This window comes from Lithobates pipiens, unplaced genomic scaffold, assembly GCF_037356315.1.
Source record: "Lithobates pipiens isolate NorthernLeopardFrog02 unplaced genomic scaffold, aLitPip1_a1.2 Scaffold_16, whole genome shotgun sequence".
Classification (NCBI taxonomy): Eukaryota; Metazoa; Chordata; class Amphibia; order Anura; family Ranidae; genus Lithobates; species Lithobates pipiens.
The window spans coordinates 165,679,827-165,706,487 of NW_027507748.1; the positions used below are offsets into that span (position 1 = coordinate 165,679,827).

At 41.3% G+C, this 26,661-nt stretch overlaps 1 protein-coding gene across 6 annotated transcripts in view; it reads left to right on the forward strand.

Moving 5' to 3' along the window:
- Positions 1-26,661, forward strand: part of ADGRG2 (adhesion G protein-coupled receptor G2) — a 204,558-nt gene that overhangs the window by 85,340 nt on the left and 92,557 nt on the right. For all 6 annotated transcript variants that reach the window (XM_077480746.1, XM_077480745.1, XM_077480748.1 and 3 more), the window contains exons 4-5: positions 13,522-13,551; positions 23,775-23,825. In XM_077480746.1, coding sequence (XP_077336872.1) covers positions 13,522-13,551; positions 23,775-23,825 — 81 coding nt within the window. The remainder of the gene's footprint in view (positions 1-13,521; positions 13,552-23,774; positions 23,826-26,661) is intronic.

The following is a 26,661-nucleotide window of genomic DNA, read 5'->3' on the forward strand; positions in this document are numbered from 1 at the left end:
GGAATTTTTTTCCCACAAACAGTGCTTTCTCTTAATGCTATTTGATCACCTCTGCGTTTTTTATCTTTTGCGCTATAAACAAAAAAAGACCGACAATTTTGAAAAAAACACAATATTTTTTATTTTCTGCTATAAAACACATCCATTAAAAAAAATGTAAAAAAATCAAATTTTTTCATCAGTTTAGGCCAATATGTATTCTGCTACATATTTTTGTTAAAAAAAAATCACAATAAGCGTGAATTGTTTGGGGTGCACAAAAGTTAGAACGTCTACAAACTATGGGATATAATTATGGATTTTTAAAAAAAAATTATTTTTTACTAGTAATAGAGGCGATCAGTGATTTTTAGCAGGACTGCGGCGGACAAATCTGACACTAAGTGACACTTTTTGGGGACCAGTGACACCAATACAGTGATCAGTGCTATAAAAATGCACTGTCACTGTACTAATGACACTAGCAGGGAAGTGGTTAACATAAGGGGCAATTAAAGGGTTAAATGTGTTCCCTGGGAGTGCTTGCTCACTGTGGGGAGTGCTTTGACTGGGGGAAGACAGAGATCCATGATCCTGCTTAGCAGAAACACAGGATCTCCATCTTACCCTCTGACAGAATGGAGATCTGCCTATTTACATAGGCTGACCACCATTCTGCCTCTCTCTGTAACAATCGCCGGGTGCCGGAAAACTTTGTGTCCACCGGTTCCGCTGATTGGCTCCCACTGTGATTGGACACAGCAGGTCGCTGGCAGCGCGCACACCCAGCCCAAAAATCGAAATAACGTACAGGTCCGGAAGAGGTTAATCAAATTAAACAGCAGTGCATTACATGGGAGGTGATGTGTGAGGGAGCTATGTAAGGGTATTCACAGTTGTGTGTTTTGAACTTTAGTCCAGGTTCACACTGAGCTGCGAGAATGAAGCCGTGCGAGTTCAGCTGAACTCGCACAATATCACTCCCCCGCATGTCAGTCCTGATTTCAGCCACGATTTCAGAGACATTTGTGCAGTGTTTCTGCCCACATGTCAACGTAAATTGCAGCCCGAAATCGCAAAAAGTAGCACAGAAACTACTTTTTGAAATCGGTGCAGCACTGCAAATGCAGCGCTGCACCGATTAGGGCGGTGCCATTGCCGGCAATTGCCGCCAATTTCAAATGTCATACCAATGTGAACCAGGGCTTTTTTTCTTTTGGTATAAACATTTTTTGAACTTTGTAAAGCACGCATAGGTAAGTGAAACTTTGTGCATTTTTTCTTTTTGTATTTGTCTCCATTATGTTGATAATTATGTTAAAAACCTTATCTTTTCTGTCATTACAAGTGGTTTTGTGTGTAAGAAACGCCTTAAACATACCCTAAATACATGTGTTTTACCACACATTAGTTGACTTAGCCTGTTTTGGACTTGAACTGCAGTTTCCCCTTCAGTGAGGTTTACCACAGAGGAACACAGAAGTGTGAATTTAATTTATTGTTGCATTATCACATCGGCATTATTTTTAACTTTGTGGTAATTCAAAAGCTTTGCCTAATACCTTTGTGTATTAAAACCCAGAGCACTTTTGGTCCTGGGTCAGAAATTGGCATCAGAATCAAAAGCAAGAAGGTTGTCTGTTTTTTCAATATGTGAATAATAGACTGGGGCTAATATTTTCACATACTTATGTACTTAAATGCACATGCTAAAAACATTAATGCACTTGCTTTGTTTTGGCGTCAACGTTTGATTCCTTACTAAATCTGATGGGTGAAGCATTTTGGAAGATGCAATTAAGATATGAGCTAATATTCATCTGAGGAATAGTTAAACAGCTGTCAAGGTTCAAGTTACTATGTGATGTGATGAGAAAGTCTCTGGAGAAGACAATGTAAACCTTGGCTTTAAGAAAAAAAAAAAAGTGGGTTACGCTTTTCATGAAATTTATTAGATTGCATTATACAAACGACATTTTGGTGCAAGTTTGAAATGAAACAATATTAAAAAAAATTAATAAAATCAAAGCTATATATTAAAACTCCACTTTAGACAAAAAGGGTGGAGTGGTTTGATTTAAAGCTAACAATTTTTACATTGGTCCAGCTTAGACTGATTTAAGAATGTACCTGTGGGATCCCCTTGGAAGTTGGAAACAGTGCTACTACAGTAGGCTGCCCCTCTGCTTACCTAACTCAGAAGGTTTCTTGGTAAGCAAAAGTGCAATTCAGGGAAAATATTGCATTTTCTCAATAAAAGCAAAATCTTCTCTGATTGGATGAGGTGGAGATTGTGAGATCATTGCCCCACCTCATCCAATCATAAGAATGCTTTGCATTCATTGAGAAAATGCCCATGCTGAGCAAGCTACCTCCTGTGGTCACAATGCAGTAGGGCAGCTGCTCAGCACAGGACATGGGAGGTAGTGGAGATCACTGTAGTAGCGGTGCCTACTACAGTAATTTCCAGCTTCCAAGGGTATCCCATTGGTATGGCACATACATACCCACTTTGGACCAAGCTGGACCAATGTAACTATGTAAAAATGGCCATATCGAAACTTCAGCTTTAAGTGGTGTCCTTTATTGGATAAGTTGAGTTATTACAGATGCAAGCAAATAAAAAAAGAAAGAAATTACGACATTCATGATCACATTCAGAAAATCCCTAATGATTCATACACTTTGAGGAAGATTTACTAAAACTGGTGGATACAGAAGCTCCTAACTTCAATCCCCACCCTGTGTGCAACACTAATGCCGCGTACACACGACCGTTTTATCCATCAGAATAAACTTTGAGGGTTTTTCCAACGGAGTTCCGCTGAAACGGACTTGCCTACACACGATCACACCAAAGTCCGATAGATTAGAACGCGGTGACGTACAACACGTACAACGGGACTAGAAAAAGGAAGCTCAATAGCCAGGAGCCAATAGCTGCCCTTGCATTGCTTTTGGTCAGTCGGAACAGCATACAGATGAACGGTTTTCCCGATAGGAGTTGATTCCGTCTGAAAGATTTAAAACATGTTCTATTTCTAGGTCCGTCAGAATTTTCGAAAAAAAAAAAAAAAGTCAGCTGAAGCCGACACACGATCGGAATATCCAATGAAATTATTCCGTCTGATTTTTTGTGCCGGAAAGTCAGACCGTGTGTACACGGCATAAAGGTACCTAAAATACTTAAGTAATTCATTTTTCTGATGGAAAAGAGTGGTTTGAAGTGTAAGTCTGCTATGTTTGGAATTTTGCAGTGAAGGTACTTGAGGACTGATGTGTGTTTTGTAGAGGAACTTCAGGAACGATTAACCAGACTTAAGTGTATTTTAATAAGGCAGGCGTGTACTCACTGCCACTCTTTACTTAGCCCCCAAATGGCATGATTATCACAACTAATGGTTAAACTGGTTCCATTGCTTGCCAATATCAAGCCATGGATGAACATTATTCATCAACCTAGTCCTAGCACTCGATAAATGGAGAGCAAGGGAATGGCACTGGCACTACATCTTGATCTCTGTCATTTTACTAGTTTAATGTGTAAAAGAACTGAACTGCGGAAAAGTTAAAGTTGAAAAGTTACCTTTGGATAAAAAAACGAGAAGCTAGATAATGGCAAAGACTGTGTCTTGTTTGCATTAAGTTTCTTTTTTGTTGTTTTTAATTACTTCCCATATAATTTTTTTTTAAATTGAAAAAAGAAAGTGTAGACTGGGCCAGCTGTATGGTACCCAGCGCAAGGAAGCAGCACTCGGAGCCCAGAGGAGGTTCACAGTATATAAAAAAAAATGTAACAGTTTTTTTTTATTCAAAGTATGCACTTTAAGCATGGACAAGAGTACATACACAAGGTCGAATGTCAACCATACAAAAAACAGTCAAAGTAATTCAGGCTAATATCAGTAGTAAATACAGGATATCACATAATAAGTATCCAAGCATACTATAAAAAGGAACAGGACGCTCAGAACCTAATACAGTGCAATATCTCAAATATACTGTCTATTCTTGAGACTCGTGGAAAAAAGAAATTAACATAGAACTATACTACACTGCAGAAAAACACCTGCTTGTGTAAACTTTAAACAAGTGTAACCCTACATAGGCTATATCGTTAATACACTTTTCATCACCCAGCAAATCATACAGATTAGGAAAATGGCCATTGAGCACTCTACATCCAGATATATCTAAGTCCAGAGATCAGAACAATCCTAAACGGGGTCAGAGATCAAAGCTAACATAGAACCACTTGTGTCTTGAGTGTCTAGCCATGGGCCCCATACCTTATTAACCTTTCGAGTGCATCCCCGTGCCTCATATGTTAATTTGTAGATTGCCAGTGCTTTGTTAATATACCTGTAGCGGTACCCCCGTAGGGGCTGCTGAAATTTTGGATTGTCTGTCACTCTGCCCAGCCCGGCATTCACCTCTCAGAGACATAGAACAGTTCATATGCTTTGTTTTTTTCTTTTATTGAGGGGATTGAACTTGGATGGGGTAAGGGAAATATGGAATGCCCAGAAGAATCGGTAGCACTTGCTTGGGACAACTATATACAGTCCAATGTATACACTCCTCCTGCACATCACTTTAGCTCTAATCTTCAGCACTTTCTCCTCCAGCACATTGCCTCCTCTCTAATCTTCAGGCGCAGCTAGCACAAAGTGGATAGCTCTGACACTGGCTCAGTCAGGACTTTTGCAATTGCCCTTTACAGGCAGAGACCATGGACCTCTTCAGTTTAGCAAACAAAAAATCTCTGGTGCTAGCTGTCCCACAAGCAGCTACTGAGCCCAGTATCGAATCTTCAGGCCCTGCCAGCCTTCCTGGCTGCAGCTGCCTCTCTCCATTGCCCCTTCCACCACAGTCTACACTTCTGGTTCTGCACCCATCTCAGACTGCAAGCTCCCAGTCCTCTCAGGTGTTCCTCCCCAGTCCTCCTGACTGTGCCTCTCTCACCAGCCCTCCTGGCTGTGACCAATTGTCCTCCCTGGAATCTCTTAGCAGTGCTCTCTACCGCTGTCCAGGCCGGGAGTATGTAGTTCACAATGTTAGATATAGAGGGGGGAGAGGGCAGATAATTAACAAATAGCCCCGGTTTACATTATTAATAAATGAATTAAATGTTGATTTTAAATTTATAAAAACAATCACATACTCTACCAAAGAGAGTTTAAAATGTGAAATATAAAATCATGTTCAAGGTTGCAATAGCATTATTAACAATATTCACATAAAACACATCAATGAACAAACACACACACATATTTAAATCTACAGAAAAATACCCTTTTTAATTTTTCAAAACTCATCCATAATATCCATTAAGGTGGTATTCATTTTGGTGTATACTTGTAAAATTTATTAGAATATGATATGATTAAACATAAATAATAGTAATTAATATTAATTTATGTAGAAAGATAATAACTCATAATTATTAATAATTCTGACTAGAAGAACTCCCGTTTACACGAACGTGTAATCCTTTCACCTTCCAGAATTGACATAGTTATTGACTCTATGCCAAATAATTCCAAACCCTCTGTACTGCCCCTAAGTTTATGTTTAAAAAGGTGTGGAATGCTGCGTTGCTCAATTTTTTTCTCTATAAATCTACGATGCTTGCCAAAACCCGTATACATAGCTTGTACCATCCTGCCTACAGAAACCCACAAGGGCACCTCAACCCATAGTTAAAGAGTAAGGTGCTACAGCAAATTAACTGTTTTATATGGTAAATATGTTCATCTCTATTGGTAAAGCTTTTTTGGCCATGGGAAATCAACTTGCACGTCTTGCATTTGCTAAGCTTGCACTTATGGCACCCTGTAATATAAAACAAAATTTGGGATATTGTCAGTCTTTGAGGCGCTTTTTTCTCTTAGGCGACTAGGGGCAATATAGACAGACAACAAATGTGAAAAGTCTTATCGTCTCTAGTTGCCTAAGAGAAAAATGCATTGGGCTGAAGAAGGAGTGACCTGAAGAAGCAGGCCGAGCCTCCGAAAGATGTAGTCATAGCAACCGCCCACCTGAGGAGACGATTCACTTCCACTACTCCCGATGGCGGCCCTGAGTGATGTCACGCAGCGCCAGCTGGTCCGGGTGCACGCGTGGCTCTTTGTACCTTTCAAATGCCGCTATTGAGGTGCATTGCGGGCGGTTTTAACCTTTTTCTCGCCTGCTAGTAGGGTTTAAAATCGCACCACTAGTGGCGCAAATCTGACGGTAAAACACTGCTAAAAATAGCAGCGTTTTACCACCAACGCTATAGGCGGCGCAGTGTAAAAGGGGTCTAAAAGATGCATTTTTTATTTAATCAGACAAATAAACACCAGTGTTTTAGTACATGCTTATACCTTCATAACAAGAGAAAGGAGTGACTTATCTCAGCGGTAACAGTAGCAATTGCACAAGGTTTCCAGATCTTTTAGTAAATCTTTCCTCCCAAGCTTGGCTGACTGCTGCTCATAAGCTTAATCCTTGTAAAATCTGCTGGATTGGGCTATAGTCACGTTTCTGGCCAGAATGTTATAACTATTCTTAGCTGCCTGATCAGTTTGATAAATTAAAAAACGTGTAATAATAGTTACATATTATTTTAATAAACAGTGTTAGGGAAAAACAAAAAAAAAGCATCTACATTACGTACAGATAACTAAAGACAAATTGCATTAATTCTAAAAACTATATTTATCTGCTATAAAAAAGGGAAATTGAAAAAGCACAAACAATCCCACTCATTCTGCTTCTCTTATCTCCTTCGCCAGAGCTGTCTGCGACTATTCACTGTTATATTGTTTATCACTCTCTTCTAAAAGGTCAAAATCACGATTCTTATGGTGCTGGGTGAAAATGGGGTTTATTTATAAAATTGCCTGTACAACACAGAGCGCTGGATAATACAAGTCATTAGATCTGTATCCATTAAACCTTACACTGCAAAAAGTCACAGTCACAAAAAATACTTAAAATTGTTTTGTGATCAAATATAAAAAACATAGTTTTAATAAAATGAGGATAACATTACCATTATTAGTTTTCTTTCTCTCGGATTATGTTTACTTGCTTTGATACGTAATGGGTGAAGCTGAAAAACAATCTACTGACCTTTAGGTTCCATTTATGCCAGAACTCAGCATGGCGCAATTTGAAAAAGGTTTCTGTGCTACTTTGGTGCAACACCAGCCCGAAAGTCAAATCAAAATCAAATTGCAAATTGTGAACCCAGCCTTAAAGTAAACTTGCCACTAGTGTAGTTTTCAGTGAATATAAATAATTTATTTTTAAAAATTATTTTTTAACCCCTTCATACCCACGGTGAAAACAAACCTTAAGGCTACTTTCATACTGAGGCGTTTTTCAGACGCTGGGGCGTTGCGGGAGTAGTGAATACACCACTCCTAAAATGTCCCTGCCTTTAAAATCAATGGGCAGCGCTGCTGAAGCACCCGCAAAGTGCTTCGTCGGCAGAGCTTTGCGGGTGCTTTTAACCCTTTCTCGGTTAAAAGCTCCCCGCTAGCGTCCAAAAATCACCACTAAAATGATGGTAAAGCACCGCTAAAAATAGCGGCACTTTACCGCCGATGCCCCCTCTGCCCGAGTGTGAAAGTGCCCTAACACCCAGGTCCGGTTTTGCAACTTTGACATGTTAATATTACTTGTTCATATCACCACAACTACTTATTGTATCCAGTTGAATTATGCTGGCTTTTTTTTCAGGACAAATTGGGTTTTCATTTAATGGGAAATGTTTATAAATAACAACTATTTTTTTTTTAATATGTAAGGAAAATTGGTCCAAAATAGTAAAAAAAAAAAAAAAATCTTTTTGAAATTTTACCCTTATAGCTGTATGCCATTACTATGACCCTTCACCGAAAAAAACATCAAAATAAATTCTACTCCTAACAATCGCAGCGATACCACATATGTGTACATTATTTGTACCTATAGTAGGGCCATGAAGTAATACTATGCATTTTTTTTTTGTCCTACCCCCGGCAAAAAGCAAATGACCCTTATGTAAGGTACACACTATAAGAAAATCTGGCGAACGAGTGTCCAATTTTTCTTGTTGTTTCACAACAAATCAGAACCGATGAACGGAAATTTGTATGAAAATTTTGGTACAACAAAGGCTTTCTTTTGTTGTTTATTGTTTCTGATCATGCGCAGTGTTTCTTTTCAGATTTTTCTTGTACAAAAATTGTACGAAAACGGTACACTCTGGTCTGCCGGACTGAGTCCGCTGGATAGTCCGATCGTGTGTACGCAGCATAACACTCACTAAACTAGCTCAAGTCCTGAATTAGTTCATCTTTTTTTTTTCCAACAGATCCTTTTTTTGTTTTACAAACTTCCCTAGTGTGAAGGTAAAAATACAATGTATCTTTTCCTCCTCAACTAGTCTGTTGTTTCTCCTCTTCACAAAGGAGTAACAACATTCGGGTGGGCTACAAGATGAATGAAGTGATCACAAATCACTGTAAACCCAGAGGTGATCATGGAGATCATGTAATTGGGATCCAGTTCCCCCAGGACTCGCTCATGAGTATGAAACAGGGTTCTGACAGTCCTCCAGCACAAACTGAGGACTTATATGCAGTCATAAAAGAGTGAAATAAAAGTTATGTAGCCAGGTCCCAGACCCCTCTAGGCCTAAGAGTGTCCTCCAGAGTCAGGGACAGATGACATTCTTCTGTGTAGAGTGGGTTACGAGGCATGGTGGGTGCAATGCAAGGTAGATTAATGGGCACCGGACACTTCTTGAATGCAGAGAGCTTTATTGTCTCTTAACCAGAACTGTGGGAGAGAGGGTTAGGGCCAGGACACCCTTTAGTAGTGGCAATGTTAATTGGCAGACTCCGAGACTTCTACAGGTAAACAGCAGCCATGCAGGGAAAGGCACCCAGCTGGACACCATCTCTGCCTGTGTACATATGCTGTCTCCTATGGCAACAATCTTGAACAGTTTCTAACACAGGTGGTAATGAACTTTTTCACTTCTTTCACAATCTCCTTTTTAGATCTTAACTCAACTGATCTCCCAGTCTATCACTTAGACCCACTGATCCACTGCCACTGGATCTCCTGAGATCTTCCTCAAGCGTCACCCCCGCATCCCTGCTGGGTCCCTCACTTGGCACTCACAGATACTAGCGTCACCCCACTGACCTGCTAAGTCCCTGGCTTGGCACACAAGACTGCTCTGCAAGTGTCACCTCTGCTGGCTGGGTCCCTGGCTTGACACCTGCTGAAGTTTCCCAATTCTTCACCATCCCCTGTTAGTGAGAATACTGCTCTGGTACTTGCTTCAGCTACTCACGTGATCCCTGGTAACAAGGTGGATGGTCCCTTAGTTGTGGCAGCTTCCCCTCTACCTCCGACCATGATAGGTTCTCCGGCTGGCAGAACTGCCACTTCTGGTTGGACTGCAAGCCGCAGTCCCAACCCTGTATTGCTCTTCTGCATCTGGATAGGCTCTCAGACATACTAGCAGCCAGATGTCCCCAGGATAAGCCTCAGGCTCTGGCCTAGCAGCCCGGGGCAGTACAACACACGTCCACCCAGACAATCACCCAGATGGCACAAAACCCAGATCACCTGACTTCACCCAAATAAATAGGCTCTCCCAGCAGGTCAAGGGACCCAAGAAGATTCCTGCCCATTGGCTGAGATTCCCCTTCTATTCCTAATCTGTCCTTGCAATGACTTTGTCTTATCTAATGCCAACAGATACCTGGCCATCTAGCGAGAGAAGTGCAGCAATTCCAGAATTAGGGTGGAATCAATTGATCTCCTATCAATTGGTCAAGGCAACTATACATGGCAGGTAAATTTACTAGCAACCTTGCTGAAACATCAAGGTGCTACAGTTAGAACAGTCATTTACAATCCATATAATCAAAGTGTCAAATGGAAAGTCAGAACATTGCACAGTTTAGTTATCAATAATGACCTAAAGTAATATTCACATATGAAGGTAGTTAACAGGAGTACTTTCATACATGTATATAGGAGCATATTCATATCAAAGAGGTCTAATAGAATTTATTTATATTGTGTATTATTTATATAACTGAGCATTAACTGAGGATTTGGTTGTCTTCCGTTCTAATTACCTGCTTCTCTGCTGGTCAGAGCGTTTATCCCAACTGTGTTCCCAGAGTGGCAGCCTTACATCTCTTTTATGGCCTGACATTGTCCCTAGCAGTGGATGTTGTTATCTTGAGGGAGCAACCTTTTCTCACCCAATCAGATATGGTACTGAACACAATACCACCCTCCATTTTCCCCAAGTCAGCAACAAGATAACAACAAGATAGTTAGATCAAAAGCTTGTGTCTGTGCTAGGCATTTGTGGAAAGTGAAGATGACACATTTGACAAAGCCCAATCCTGACAGGATGAATGTAGAAATATTAACTAGTTTTCAAAGGACTTCTGTGTGAGGAGTCCCTGTTGTAAATGGTCTGGAGAGCAGTAGAAGGAATAAACATCTGTGAGACGGGTAGTGACCTGTGTTGACCTAGAGCTGACACATATACATCTGAAACTCTCAAGTTGAATTTTGTATTCTATAACTCCTATGGTAATGGAGCTACCTTCCTAAAAAGTGGCTACTTTAGCATACAAAAAAGATATCATTGAGTTGGATACTAAACACACCAATTATTACAGGTCCAAAAGCCAATGAAGCACACGAGACCCCTTAGAAATTAGACACACCACAGACCTGTCATATTTGGTATCTAACAAATCTTAATTTCTGCTAAATAATATGCTGGTTTTTGGATAATGAAACCTTGTCAGATGAAAATATAGATGTATCCAGGATAGTTTGCAATATGGGTGTGTCCGATGGGCATAATAAAATACTCCAACACATCTACAGCACTCTCCTCAGACCCTTTGATTGGGTAGAATTGGCTCTGTAACACCCTCTCTAGGGACAAGAAAAGATGGACATAAACCTGGGAGCTATTAAAGTTCACTGTTTCAAGAAAACTACCTACTACAGCTCCTTTAATGCATAGACAAATTTAAATAGTTGAAGCTTAAATGTTTATTAATGTTAATTAATTCATTTCCATACCTGTAGGCCAGTTTTCCCCTCCCGAAGCTTGGCCTTAAAAATTGGATAGTTAGCATAGCCCTGTCCTGCTGTATGGTAGGTACATTAATCAACATTTTTCAAAGCTGCACGCATTTTTTACCTACTGGGGCCCCTTGACAGCATAGGCGTTTTTTTAAAGTGAACTTAGCCTTTAAAGATTACTGAGAGCCACATTAAAAGGGCCAGCAACTCCCAGATTCGACTCTATCTCCCAGTGGTCCAAACTTTATTTTGCTTTTGCTTCTGTCTGTTTTTGTAATTCAATTTCTGTAAATATTTATTGCCCCATTCTTTTTTTTTTTTTCATTAAACAATAATTAAAAATGCTTAACTAGACCTCCCTGAAGAAGCTACCATAGTGTAAACTCTGCTACATTACTGTCTGGACATGGCAGTGAATGATGCAAACAATGTTTAAAGGTCAGAATCTCCACAGCGGATTCTGTGAGGGTTGCATATTTCTTTTAACCACTTCTCATTCGGCCAACAGCAAAATGACGGCCGGACAGTGCCTTTTCCGTTCTGACCGGACGTCATATGACATCATTCAGAACAAGACACTTGTGCACGCCCCCAGGGGCGCAGCATGGTGATCGGTGGTGCAGTGTGTTGCTCGGACACCCTGAATCTCCAATAACAGTAAAGAGGCTATGATATAGGCTCTTTACCTTATGATTAGCTGTGTCCAATCATAGCTGATTACAGTGTAAATAGGAAGTGCCAGTTTTCGTCATTCCTCTTTCACGCTGACAGCGCATAAGTAGAGGAAAGCCGATAAGCTGATTTTCTGACAGGATAGATCTGTGCTGCTAATCAGTGTAATGATTATCAGTGCAGCCCCATCAGTGATGCCTGCCAGTGCCCACCAGTGATGCCAATCAGTACCCATCAGTGATGCCTTTCAGAGCCCACCAGTGATGTCTGTCAGTGCCGTCTATCAGTGCCCATCATTGCCGCCTATCAGTGCCCATAAAAGCTAACCATCAGCGCCACCTGTCAGTGCCCATCAGTCCTGCATAGTAGTGCCTCCTCATCAGTGCCCATCAGTGCTGCCTCATCAGAGCCCATCAGTGCTGCTTCATCAATGCCCGTTAGTGCAGCCTCATCCATGCAGCTTAGTGCAACCTCACCAGTGAAGGAGAAAAATTACTTATTTGCAAAATTTTATAACAAAAATGAAGAAAACCTTTTTTTTTTCAAAATTGTCAGCCTTTTTTTCATTTGTTTAGCAAAAAAATTAAAAATTCAGTGGTGATTAAATACCACAAAAATGAAGCTCTATTTTTGTGGAAAAAATGATTAAAATGTCATATGGGTACAGTGTTGCATGACAGCACAATTGTCATTAAAAATATGACAACGCTGAAAGCTGAAAATTTACCTGGGCAAGAAGAGGGTGAAAGTGCCCTGCATTCAAGTGGTTAAAGCACATGGTGATGGCTAACATGTTTGAGAAGTGTTAACTGTTTAGTTGACTTGCACCAGTGATGTTCACTGTCAGCCTGCTGGTGCTCAGATTGCCGTCTCGTGAGCTGAGAAACCTCTGTGCGGGGAGAGGCTCAGAGTGTAAATGTCACAAAGGGGCTCATGAAATTTTATGATGTCTGGATATTAATTTGGCATATTAATGAGAAGCTGGTTATACGTAATATTTCGCAACAAAGCTCTGTATATAGAAAACCTAGCATTTAAAAAAATTAACGTTTCTTAATGAACAAAACGAGTATTCAGCTTTTGCAATTACGTAGAAAATATATGCCACTTTATCTTCATCTTGCTGGTAATGTGTGGACCACCACTGAAAAGAGCTGTCAGTTGTTAAAGTTACAATCTGGTTTGTTATATGAACTGTATTCATACTATTGATTTCTGTAGAAAAATAAAGTTGAAGCTAAAACTTTTTTTCTGTTTTAGATAGAGGGGAATAGTTAGAACTTCCATCATTTTTATTATTTTTATATTTTTTTGGGGTGTTTGTGTTCCCCTTTATTGTCACCTTGTTTCTGATCCCAATGACAAAGTTCTCACCAGGACAGAAAATTAAGGTTTTGGCTCAAGTTACACCTTAATGCAATACAGGTCTTCTGATTGCAAAAATTGCAAAAATAAATAAAATAAAAACTGAAATAAACCCAGAAATATATTAAAAAATATCCAAATTATTAAATGATTTAAAAAAAAGTTAGCATCAAGCAATTACGTTTACATTGAATATGGATGAATAAAAAAAGGCAGAATTTATAGATCTCCCTGACATAATTTCTGTTCTTCCCCACCTAACTGTCATGTATTTGCTAAAACTGTACTTCTCCTTGGCCTTGAAGGAGATCACAGTTAGAATTGGACAAAGGTTGCCCCCTTCTGGGAAACAAGGTTTATGCTTTATTTTAATGCTGTCATTTTTTTTCTCAACAGCTAATCAGTCAAAAGAAAACCCAGCAATCAGTAAGTGTTTTCTTTGTGATAAAATGTAGTAATAATATATATTATGTTAAAATGTAATATGTCTAAGGAAGTTTTGTGGAGTTCTCATTTGGAATGACCCAACACAGGAATTGTACTGTATTAACCTAAATCTAACACAATTAACAAGTCATGTTATATTGCTATGAAATCTTCCAACAATGCTGGATGAATCTGAATAATTATCAATAGCCCCTGCTTACACATTGATTGGTCTTAGTTGCACAGAAGTAAAATGGGTAACAGGTTAATGAACCTCAGAACAACAGGTAGATAGTGGCCTACCCATGCAGAAAATCCCTGGGATCTCCTAGCAAAGTTGTTTAAGTTCCTTAGAGCAGTCTCTGCAAGGCACTTACAGGTATCTGAAGACAATTAGCCAAAACTGCCATGTTCCCTACTCTGTGGTTCAGCTCCTCTCATCCCTCCGTTCTTTCCTATTGCCCATTAAGGCCACCCATTGTATGCATTAGCTGAAGGGATGTCATGGGAGTTGGGAGGAGATGACTATAGCATAACAATTCCAACTGTAATTGCTATTTGGAGAGGTAGGTTTTTGGATCTTGAGGTTGCTCTGGAAGTAATCTGTGAAAAATGCAGGCATCTAGTAGTGCCTTCTTTAACCTCCCTGGCGGTATGATTATGTCAAATTTACGCATCACAAAGCGGTAAATTTTTTTGCATGGAAATTTGGCGTTTTATATTGTAGGTCTGTAATTCTTAGGAATAATTCCCTTAAATCTGTCCAAACAAGAGTCTAGTAGACATCCCAGGTATGATAAAGTTTGAAGCACAAAATCATAAATTATAATATAATAAATAACTATAAATAATTATAACAAATAATATAATAATAATAAAATAAAACTGCATGCAGGGCACTGGACAAAGCACTAGGGACAAAAGGGATGTGAAATACTTTGATACAGTAATGTAATCTGTAAGATTACAGTATACTGTATGTGTTTTGTTTTTTGCATTTTTTTAATTTGGCGCCGTGCTCCATCCCTGTGCATCGCGACGCTCACAAAGAACAGAGCCGGACACACACAACATCCAGAGGACCAGGTAATGTAAGCCCACACATTGGCCCTAACAAATAAAGCAGTACTTCTTAGTCACTACAAATAGGGAGGGGGCATCCTCTATCTACCTGGCACCTGCATTTTTCATTACTTAATGTTCTATAATATCCACACTTAAATAAGTCATGGGTACAGTCTCTTTGTTTATACACGGTGGTAAATGTTACAATCACTCTTTCTTCATGAATGGATTCATTTATAAATGCTTTCTTGGGTTAGAGTTCTCTCTTTTTGCATTGCCTAAACATATTTATGAATATATAAAAAAAATTCTATGTGCTTAGGTTATATAAAGCAGCTAGCATAAATTGCTGGTAAAAATTGCTAGAAAAATGGAAAATGCATTCCTGAAAAAGTTCACAATCAAAAGGAACTCCCAGGATGTATAACAGAAATAAATGTTCCTTCCTATATGTAAAAGTCCATAGGTCCTTGGGGACACCCAAGGCCCATAAAGATATAATATACTGTAGGTGAAATGACATTCCTCCACCAACACGATAGTACACCTGGCCTCTTAGCCTAAGGTATGGACAACTAGATTATAGGTGCTCGTACAAGCCTTCCAAAACTCCTCTGGCTTGTCTTTAATCATCAATATTGGCATATATAGTGAGGGGAATTTGGAAGATGTACCCTCTCCTCTTGTTCTGGTGCCAACTTGAACATTTTGGATTTCCCCATCACTTTCTATGGCCAAATAGAGAAGGTGCATACACTTTAATAGCAATTGTGGATCTGGAAATACGGTTATAAAAAATCTTTGGTGGCTTCCAATTCTGGTGTATCATTGTGCATTAATGAAGCTCTGAAATATCTGTACTTGTAAGTTTGCTAGTTTGAGAGTCAGTCAACATCTCACCTCCACTAGACCCATGTTTTCTAGCAGACTATGCACTGATATAGTTATAAAACAATTCATACCAATGTTTTTTCACCAGTGTACCACTTGCCAGCCCATTTCCATTATCCCCCCATGCAAGGCTTTTGTTTTAGGCGGATGAAGTACCGGCACCTCCAGCACTGAATGTATGCAATGTCAAGGGGTGCTGCAGAGTCTATTAATGCTGCCTGCTGGGTAATCTATTGTTGCTGGAGGGGACGTATTTTTACACGGCAGTCTGTTGGTGCTGGGGAGATCTAATGTTGCTGGAAGAGATTTACTGGTGGGGGGGGGGGGGGATTTTGTTGCTAGCTGATGGAGAATCTATCAATGCTGGCTGCTGGGAGATCTTTTGCTGCTGCTGGGGTGGTATTTTGTTGCGGGGGTCAATTGTTGCTGGAGGGTCTCGTGTTTCTGGGCAAATCTATTGTTGCTGGGGAGTACTATTGCTGCTGGCTGTGGGGGGGGGGGGGGTCTATTTTATTACTTTTCTTGTTATCATTAACAAATTCCATACAAATTTCTTAGCACCACAAAATGTTACTTGGCTCTGTATTCTCTAAAAGGGGTGCTACTGGGAGATGGGTAAGGGGTGGAACCAAGGGAGAGTGCTGCTCAGAGGTGGGTAAGGGGCGGAGATAAGAAATGACACAGAAGATGGGAGTTCCTGCACCTATTCGCCAAGAAAAAAATGTATGTTGATAGATGCGGAATGCACTAAAATGTTTCCCTGGATCTGGGGCTCCTCCGGGATTTTAGAGTTTCAGTTGGTTGGAGAGTACAGTCTGGTACAAGGGTACAGACTAGTCCTGTAAATTTAGATTTATAAAATCACTCTTGCATGAGTAACTATGTTCTGTGGATTATTGCTCATCATGAGGCTTATTAATTACAGCCCCTGAAGCACTAGGCCTGGGGAGGAATATGAACAGCTAACTGCTGAGAATTACCAAACCAAGAAACCAGTTAAAAATACTCCCTACCCAATAATTGTGAAGTATTTAGATATCAGCAAAAGGACTGAAAAGTGTTCAGGGCCAAAAGCTCTTTTGAAGTAGATGGACATAGGATCCTAAAAAGAGTTATCCTGCATTAACACAGCAAAACTGCATGTGGAAACAGATAATGAAAGTCAGCAAATCTTTACCTTCCTATGGATACAGCAACACAACTGGATAGTCCTTTTGGAACCCAGCAACGCCCATGTAGAGCGAGCTAGCCCAATATTTTGAAAAGATTAAAATCACCAAAATCAAAAAAAAAACAAAAACAAAGTGCTAAACACCAATAAAGTCACCTAAATATAAACTAAAGTGTAAAAGCTACCCAAATGACCCTGATCAAAAGTTTATATACTCTGGTGATTTTGGCCTGATAACATGCACACAAATTGACACAAAGGGGTTTGAATGATTATTAAAGGTAATCATACTCACCTGTGATCTGTTTTCTTGTCATTAGTGTGTGTGTATAAAAGGTCAATGAGTTTCTGGACTCCTGACAGACCCTTGCATCGTTCATCCAGTACTGCACTGACATTTCTGGATTCTGAGTCATGGGGAAAGAAAAAGAATTGTCAAAGGATCTGCAGGAAAAGGTAGTTGAGCTGTATAAAACAGGAAAGGGATATATAAAGATATCCAAGGAATTGAGGATGCCAATCAGCAGTGTTCAAACTCTTATCAAGAAGTGGAAAATGAGGGGTTCTGTTGAAACCAAACCACAGTCAGGTAGACCAACTAAAATTTCAGCCACAACTGCCAGGAAAATTGTTCAGGATGCAAAGAAAAAAACACAAATGACTTTAGGTGAAATACAGAAATCTGAACATGCACGGCTCATGTGTAAGGTAAAGTCTACAGGTTTGGAAATATCTGTTTGTAAATGGATAGAAAATTGCCAAAAAGACAGAATTCATAGAGTAGTGGTTAATGACTCTTACTCTGAATGGTCTAAGGTTATCAGTGGTGTACCCCAAGGTTCAGTGCTGTGACCCTTACTTTTTAATATCTTTATAAATGATATTGGGTCTGGGATCAAAAGTAACATTTCTGTCTTTGTAGATCACACCAAGCTATGCAGTGGAATAACGTCCTTACAGGATGTCTCCAATTTACAAGCCGACCTCAATGCTCTGTCTAATTGGGCGACTATGTGGCAGATGAGGTTTAATGTTGAGAAATGTAAATTTATGCACTTGGGGGCTAAGATTATGCATGCATCATACATCATAGGGGGAGTACAACTGGGGGATCCATAGTGGAGTAGGATCTGGGGGTTTTGGTAGATCATAAGCTCAATAATAGCATGCAATGCCAAGCTGCAGTTTCCAAAGCGAGCAAAGTCCTTTCTTGTATTAAGAGAGGTATGGACCCCAGAGAGAGAGATATCATTTTGCCCCTGTTCAAATCATTAGTAAGACCTCATCTGGAATATGCAGTTCAGTTTTGGGCACCAGTTCTCAAAAAGGATATTGGGGCATTGGAGAAAGTGCAGAGAAGGGCAACCAAACTGATAAGAGGCATGGAGGAGCTCAGCTATAAGGTGAGATTAGAGGAACTGAATTTATTCACTCTTGATAAGAGGAGATTAAGGGGGGATATGATCAACATGTACAAATATATAAGGGGTCCATATAGTGAAGTTGGTGTTGAGTTATTCACTTTACAGTCAACAAAGAGGACAAGGGGGCACTCTTTAAGTCTAGAGGTTTTTTCACAGTAAGAGTTGTGAAAATGTGGAATAGACTACCTGCAGAGGTGGTTCTGGCCAGCTCAGTAGATTGCTTTAAGAAAGGCCTGGATTATTTCCTAAGTATACATAATATAACTGGGTACTAACATTTATAGGTAAAGTTGATCCGGGGAAAATCTGATTGCCTCTCGGGGGATCAGGAAGGATTTTTTCCCCCTGCTTTAGCATGCTCTCCTGGGGATTTTTGCCTTCCTCTGGATCATCTGTGGGTATAGAATTGGGTGTATGGGTGTATTGTATGATATTATTATTATTATTATTTTTTTTTGTGGTTGAATTAGATGGACTTGTGTCTTTTTTCAACCTGAATAACTATGTAACTATGTGGTGTGACTGTTTCAAGATGCACAATAAGGAGGCACTTGAAGAAAGATGGGCTGCATGATCGAGTTTCCAGAAGAAAGCCATTACTATGCAAATACCACAAAGTATCCCATTTACAATACACAAACAGCACAGAGACAAGCCTCAAACCTTCTGGCACAAAGTCATTTGGAGTGATGAGACCAAAACTGAGCCTTTTGGCCACAACCATAAACGCTACATTTGAAGAGGAGTCAACAACGTCTATGATGAAGGGTACGAAGGTGGATCGCTGATGTTTTGGGGATAAGTGCGCTACTAAGGCACAGGAAACTTGGTCAAAGTTGTTGGCAAGATGAATGCAGTATGTTATCAACAAATACTGGAGGAACATTTACATTCATTAGCTGGGAAGCTGCGCATGGGACGTACTTGGACATTCCAACGTGACAATGATCCAAAACACAAGGCCAAGTTGACCTGTCATTGGCTACAGCAGAATAAAGTGAAGGTTCTGGAGTGGCAATCTCAGTCTCCTGAGTTCAATATCATTGAGCCACTCTGGGGAGATCTCCAAAGTGCAGTTCATGCAAGACAGCCCAAGAATTTCCAGGAACTGAGGGCTTTTTGCCAAGAGGAATGGGCAACTTTACCATCTGAGAAGATAAAGAGCCTCATCCACAAATACCACAAAAGACTTCAAGCTTTCATTGATGTTAAAGGGGGCAATAGACGGTATTAAGAACTGGGGAATGTAAACTTTTGACCAGGGTCATTTGGGTAGTTTCTGTTGCCATTATGATTTAAAAAGAGTAAACACAGTTGATTGATAATAAATGGCTTCAGCCAAATACTAACCATGAGTGAAAGAAAAGTTTTTGTGTTATCATTCACATTCTCTGGAAAATGGCAATTTTGTAGGCATTTTTAAGGGAATTATTCTCAATAGTTTTATTCCCAATCGTTTTTGAGTTTATGTTTATCGGGCATGAGGTATACCCTTAAATTGTCTTTATCAAAATGTATTCATTCCAACCAATACTATGTTGATTATTGAATTGTAAAACCTTGTCTTCTAAAAATATGGATATGGTTTGAATAATTGGCATTAAGGGAGGGTCTGTTTAAGTATAATACAACACTTTGGCACACCTACATCACACCCCTCATGTGTTCTGATTGGGTGAGGGCTTCTAAAAATATGGATATGGTTTGAATAATTGGCATTAAGGGAGGGTTTGTTTAAGTATAATACAACACTTTGGCACACCTAGATCACACCCCTTAGCTGTTCTGATTGGACGAGGGCTTGGCTTAGCTACAACTTTTACAGAGTCAACAAAAAAGCTGGTTTACCACCAGATTAAGAAAGACTGCAAATCATTCATTCCGATGACCTTAATACATCTGATTGGACTTTGCAGCAAATTGGGCTATGCTGAAACCAAAGATCGGGCAAACTGCAATGTACCTTTCCCTTTTAATATTTCCTGTTCACATGATTCAAAGTGAACACTGTCTCATAATATTTAGTGATATTTACTTTACATTTGTAATTCAACTCCAATGTTTTAGGTGGAGTAGATTACCTAGGTTGTAGACTGCAAAAAGTATTTCTTGTTATCTAAATATGATTGTTACCGTATATACTCGAGTATAAGCCGAGATTTTCAGCCTCTTTTTTGAGGCTGAAAGTGCCCCCCTCGGCTTATACTCGAGTCATCGCTGTCTGCCTGCTCGATCAGCGTGTCGAGCAGACAGACAGCGGACATTCTACCCTTCAAACGCCGCGCCTCCGCCTCCGCCTTCGCCTTCGCCTGTGATAGGCGGAACACTGAATTTCCCAGCAGCCTGTGTTCCGCCTATCACGGACATCGTCTCATCCTCGTACTACGGACGAGGATGAGACGATGTCCGTGATAGGCGGAACACAGGCTGCTGGGAAATTCAGTGTTCCGCCTATCACAGGCGAAGGCGGAGGCGCGGCTTTTGAATTTTAGAATGGCCGCCGAGGCGCCGACGAAGAGCGGCGATCCTGGCAAGGCACGGGACGGAGGCAAGGCAAGGCACGGCACGGGACGGGACGGAGGCAAGGCACGACACGGGACGGAGGCAAGGCACGGCACGGGACGGAGGCAAGGAGGCAAGGCACGGCACGGGACGGAGGCAAGGAGGCAAGGCACGGGACGGAGGCTCAGGACACAGGCTCGGGACACAGGTAGGCTGGACACACACACACACACACACACACACACACACACATGGACACACACACACAGGGATGGATGGATGGATGGAGACACACACACACAGGGATGGATGGATGGAGACACACACACACAGGGATGGATGGATGGATGGAGACACACACACACAGGGATGGATGGATGGATGGACACACACACACACAGGGATGGATGGATGGATGGACACACACACACACAGGGATGGATGGATGGATGGACACACACACACACAGGGATGGATGGACGGACACACAGGGATGGACGGACACACAGGGATGGACGGACACACAGGGATGGACGGACACACACACAGGGATGGACAGGCATGTCTCACCCTCGGCTTATACACGAGTCAATAAGTTTGCCAGTTTTTTTGGGGGTAAATTGGGGGCCTCGGCTTATATTCGGGTCGGCCTATACTCGAGTATATACGGTAAATGTCTTCTTTTTAAATGCCCAGCCAGCCAAAAACCAGTATCTTGCTATGGGCATTTAAATATCTTTCTGTGTTTGTTATGTCTCAGCATGAGTTCACAGTAGGAAGAAGAAATTTGATGAAATTTGATGAAAAGTTGTCCTTAGCCCCACAAAATGTGCAAACCAGAATAAAAATCTGTAGCTTGCCAAATGCATGTTTTTCCTTGTTTTTGTTTTCTAATTGGCTCTGGCATGTATACAAGGCATTACTTCTCCTATGAAACACAGGCCTGCGGTTCATCTGGGTGACCAGGCTAAGGTCCGCTGTCAGTTTAAGTCACCCAGATGCCTGGACTGGCAGTTAGCTCAGCCTTTCAGAGAGCCGCTGAGAGCCTAATCCACCTTCTCCCACCCCCTCCACAGCTCAGCGCTCCAGTCAGCACTGGACAGGCAGATCACAGAGCAGTGACTAACCGCTCACTGAAGACTGAAAACTGAGCATTCAGCAGTCTTTGATCACTCAGTTCTCAGTCTTTGAAGAAGTGGGGTCAAATGCAGCTTTGGAGCAATGCTGCATCCACCTCTACTTTTTTAGAAATTGTAACCAGGGGGATAGGTAGCAGGAACAAAGCTCCTGGGATGAGCAGTCTTTTAGGCACAGATACCAAATCCAGTGAGTGTTTATTTGTGATATATACAAGTCTACATACAGGTGTTGCACAGTGTTTCAGAAAAACAAACAGAACAAGAAATAGCCAAACAACAAAGCCTAGCCGTGTCTCGGCACTAACTACACAATATATACAGGCCCAAACTACCAGGCTGAGCAAGCCTACAGCTTGTCAGCTTCCACACATACAGCTTAACAGCTTTTTACCAACCTTTTACTCTCACAGACCAGTGTTGTCTGTGTTTCCCAGGCAGAGAGCGAAGGCTATCTGTCACAGGTGAGTTTAAATCGGCCTGGAGGAGAGGGCCGAGATCCAAACTGTATTGTGGATCAGAGATCCCTGAACATGTATGAGAGGAGCCTGGGAGACATATAAACCCTGAACAGGACTTTTCCTGGCTCTCTCTGGGACGCCCTGCTACAAACCCCATACTTCCCTTTAAAACTATACCTTTAGAAAAATGTTTAATGACACCCAAACACACACACATAAAGGATTTATTGTCTTTATTTGTAAGGAAAATTCAAGCAGCGCAATATGCAAACTTCCAAAGCAAAACTCAAATTTTAAATAAAAAAAATAAAATAATGTAAAATAATTGTCATTGATCAGTTTAAAAATGCTTGTGAGATTTAATAATTACTTGCTTAGAGCGGAAGTAAACTGCCACTGTAAAAGTAAAATTTGTGGCCCCAAGTGCCTTTTTGCCATAATGTGCAAGTATTCATAGCAAATTTGCAAACTATGACACACTTGCCCAGCAAAGCGATCCCTTCCATACTCCTCCCCATGGCCAGTACTTCCATCGTCATCTTTTTGTCTTCCTGGTTTGGGGTCTTCGGCCATCGTGATTGGTAGGGCCAGAATGAGATAACACCTGTTCATGTGCTCAGGATTTACTTGTCCTAGAATAGAATTGTGCTGAGATGGTAAACTGAGCTGCACATGCAAGGTTCAGTGTACGCTCAGAAATAAAAATTCCCAGACAGTTAAGGAGAAGGATTTATGACGAGACATTCATAGTCTATTCTGACACAAAAAACCTACCTGTCAGTGTTTTTTTAATACAGGGGTATATTTCTGCTTTAAAGCTGACCTATATTAACAAATGCATTTTTAGTGTTTCAATAAACACTGGGCAAATGGTAATATTTTATGGATTAATATGTCAAGAAAAACATAGCTGTTAATTTTGTTGCTCAAAGGATTACAGTACTTCTTTCTTATTTACTTACGAGCAAAACTTGTTGTATCAAATTGTCTTGATACTGTATTTGATACTATTTATTCACAATACAAAAATGTTATAAAAACGCACAACTGTTCTAAAGACTGAAACACCCTCTAGTTTTGGTTTTGATCATGTGGCCATGCGCTCAAGGCTGATGAATTCTTAAAAGGCTTCTGCCTAATTTAATGTAACTGCTTTTTAGGACCCCTTTATACACACACATTAACTTGCATTGCATTAAGGCAGCTCATTCATTTCAAACACACATAAAACTAGATATGTGCCATTTTTTTCAAAACACAGATGGCTAAGCATCATTGTGTGCCCATGCATTAAGGTACACTGGCAAGGTGAATTTTGGTACCATTGAAAACGAATGGCACTGAAAATCACTTTACCGCAGATCATGTGTTACTGTGCATCATGGTAATATGTGATAAAACATATTTTACCGCAACATATAGAAATTAAGCCAGCCTAAATGTATTTCACGATAAACTATAAAGGAGATATTATTTTTTTAATTCTTATTAGAGCATTTACAGTTAATTTGCAAATAACTCTCCGATTAAAAAAAGCAAATACTAATAACCTTTTTATTATTCTACGAAACAGGTCAGATCCGCAAAAACTTTCACTTGTTGCACAAAAGAACAGCTGAAAACGGTAATACATTCATGTTTTGTTTATGACCTTTATTAGAATCCATATAATAAAGTGATTTATTTGCTTTCTAATCAGTCACGAAAACACATCAATACTTATCCTAACATTTGTATGGTTTTATTGTCCAATGACGCACAGTACTGATTACTGTGTGCTAGTTTCCTATGTATGGCATATAAAATAAAATAAAAATAAAATACAAGTGTTTCATTAAACATGAAAGTCCAGGGTGTATCTGAAATTGTGTTAAATGGTTAATTTCCTTAGCAAATAAAAAGTATGGGCAGAAAAGGAGCAGCTAAATACCTGCTGCAAGATTTCACACAACAGATATACTCTAATGCCGGCCATGCACGGTTCGAATTTCAAAAGAATTTTCTTTCAAAAATCCTATCTAATAATTTTCGTATAAATTTTGCACCATTAGTGGGCTGCAGCAACATCCGATTTTCGTTCGGCAAACAAATTTGAAGATTCAGACATGTTGGACATTTTTTGGAAAACAATCAATGATGGGAGAATCGTGCGAGAAATGTAATAAGAAAAAAATACGCATGTGCAAGAAAAGGAAATTTACGGAGAGAAAAGAAGATTCCCGACCACAAAAATTATTTTCTGTAGCAACATGAGGTGAAATTGAAGGCAGGGTCAGCCGAATTTTGAAAATCAATGGTGGCATCATCGGATCACAAAAAAACTAACTTTCTGATTTTGAAAAGAAAATGTGTTTGAAATTCTACCATGTATGGCCTGCATTACTCTTGGTGACAGTCCACTAATTTTAGTATAATTTTGCTTATTTTTTATATAAAATATTGTCGTATATTATAGCAGTTAACAAGGGTCACTGTCATGGCTTACATTCTTAAATCTCTAACACACAAATGCCCTTTTTGTTACTGATCCCTGAAGCACTGTAAACATTCTCTTTGCCCCATGACATCATAATTACATAGTTGGTAAGGTTGCATAATGGCATCAGCCCATCCAGTTAAACCTGTTATTGTGTGTTTGTATGTGTTTATGTCACAACCATATCTCATATCCCTGCATATTGCATTCACTAAGATGCCCATGTAAAAGATTTTTGAAAATATCAACAATCACCACTGGCACCACAAACTGTGGAAGGGAATTTACAATCCTTACTGCGCTAAGGCCCCTTTCACACTGGGGCGGGAGCGGCATCGGCTGTAAAACGGCGATATTTTTAGCGCCACTTTACCGTCGTTTTAGCGGCAGTATTCGGCCACTAGCTGGGGGGGGTTTACCCTTGGGGCTTTCACACTGGAGACACAGCAGTGTCTCTTTCAGTGCACTTTGCAGGTTCTATTTTTAGTGCTGTAGCCCCTGCAAAGTGCCCCAGTGTGAAAGGGGTCTAACAGTAAGGATGCAGTGTGTGATAAACCGCTTCTCATCCAACCTGATTGAGAGTCCTCTTAAAGCGGAGGTCCACCCTAAAGTGGACCTTCCGCTCAACGGAACCCTTCCCCCCTCCGGCGCCACAATTGGCACCTTTCAGGGGGGTGGAGATACCTGTACAGTACAGGTATCTGCACCCACTTCCGGGATAGCTCTCTGCGGAAAGGGGCGTAGATTACGCCCCTTTCCGCAAGTGCCCGCCCCTTTCCGCAAGTGCCCCGCTGCCTGCTGGGAAACACACAGATCCCAGAGGCAGCGGGGACCGTCCTTATTGCGCAGCGCGACTCGCGCATGCACAGTAGGGAACCGGGAAATGAAGCCGAAAGGCTCCATTTCCTGATTCCCATACCCAAGATGGCGGCGGCAGGACCCGAGAGATGATCTAGAGATCGGCTTCGGGTGCCGACATCGCGGGCGCGCTGGACAGGTAAAGCCGCGTACACACGGGCGGACTGTATGGCCTACTTAGTCCGCCGAAACACATTTCAGCGGACAGTCCGCTCGTGTGTGGGCTTCAGCTGACTTTTTCAGCGTGCAGTACGGCGGACTAAGTATTTCGGAATGTTCGAAATACTGTCCGTCATAATCGCATTTCGGCGGACAATCCGCCCGTGTGTATGCCAGTCCGCCGTACTTTTGAAATGAGCGGACTTTTCCCGCCCGGAGAAAAGTCCGCTCATTTCCAGCGGGTCTCCAGGTAGGCGGGGCCCGCGAAGGAGACGTCGCTGGCCCCGCCGCCTGGTATGGACTTAAAGGGGAACCCCAACGCCGAAAAAAATCGGCGTGGGGGTCCCCCCCAAGTCCACAACAGACCCTTGTCCGAGCACGCTACCCGGCCGGCCAGGAAAGGGGGGCGAGCGAGCGCCCCCCTCCTGAGCCGTACCAGGCCGCGTGCCCTCAACATGGGGGCGTGACCCCCCAAAGCACCTTGTCCCCATGTTGATGAGGACAAGGGCATCTTCCCGACAACCCTGGCCGTTGGTTGTCGGGGTCTGCGGGCGGGGGGCTTATCGGAATCCGGGAGCCCCCTTTAATAAGGGGGCCCCCGGATACGGGCCCCCCACCCTATGTGAATGAGTATGGGGTACAATGTACCCCTACCCATTCACCTGTAAAATAAAAGTACCAAAAAAAACACAACACACGAGATAAAATACTTTATTGCACAGCTCCGGGGGTCTTCCGTCTTCGGGGGTCTTCTCGCCGGACTCCTCCGCTATCTTCTTGTAGCTCTTTTGCTAGCGGAGGAGTCCAGCTTTCTTCCTCGCCGCCGGCCTCTTCTCCCGACTTCGGGGGTCTTGTCCCCCTCTTCGGTTCTTCTGCCGGGCCACCGCGCCTTCTTATAGCTCTTTTACAGGCAGTGGCCTGGTCTTCTGTCGCCGCCGCCGCCGCCGCCTTTCCGTTCTTCTTCTTC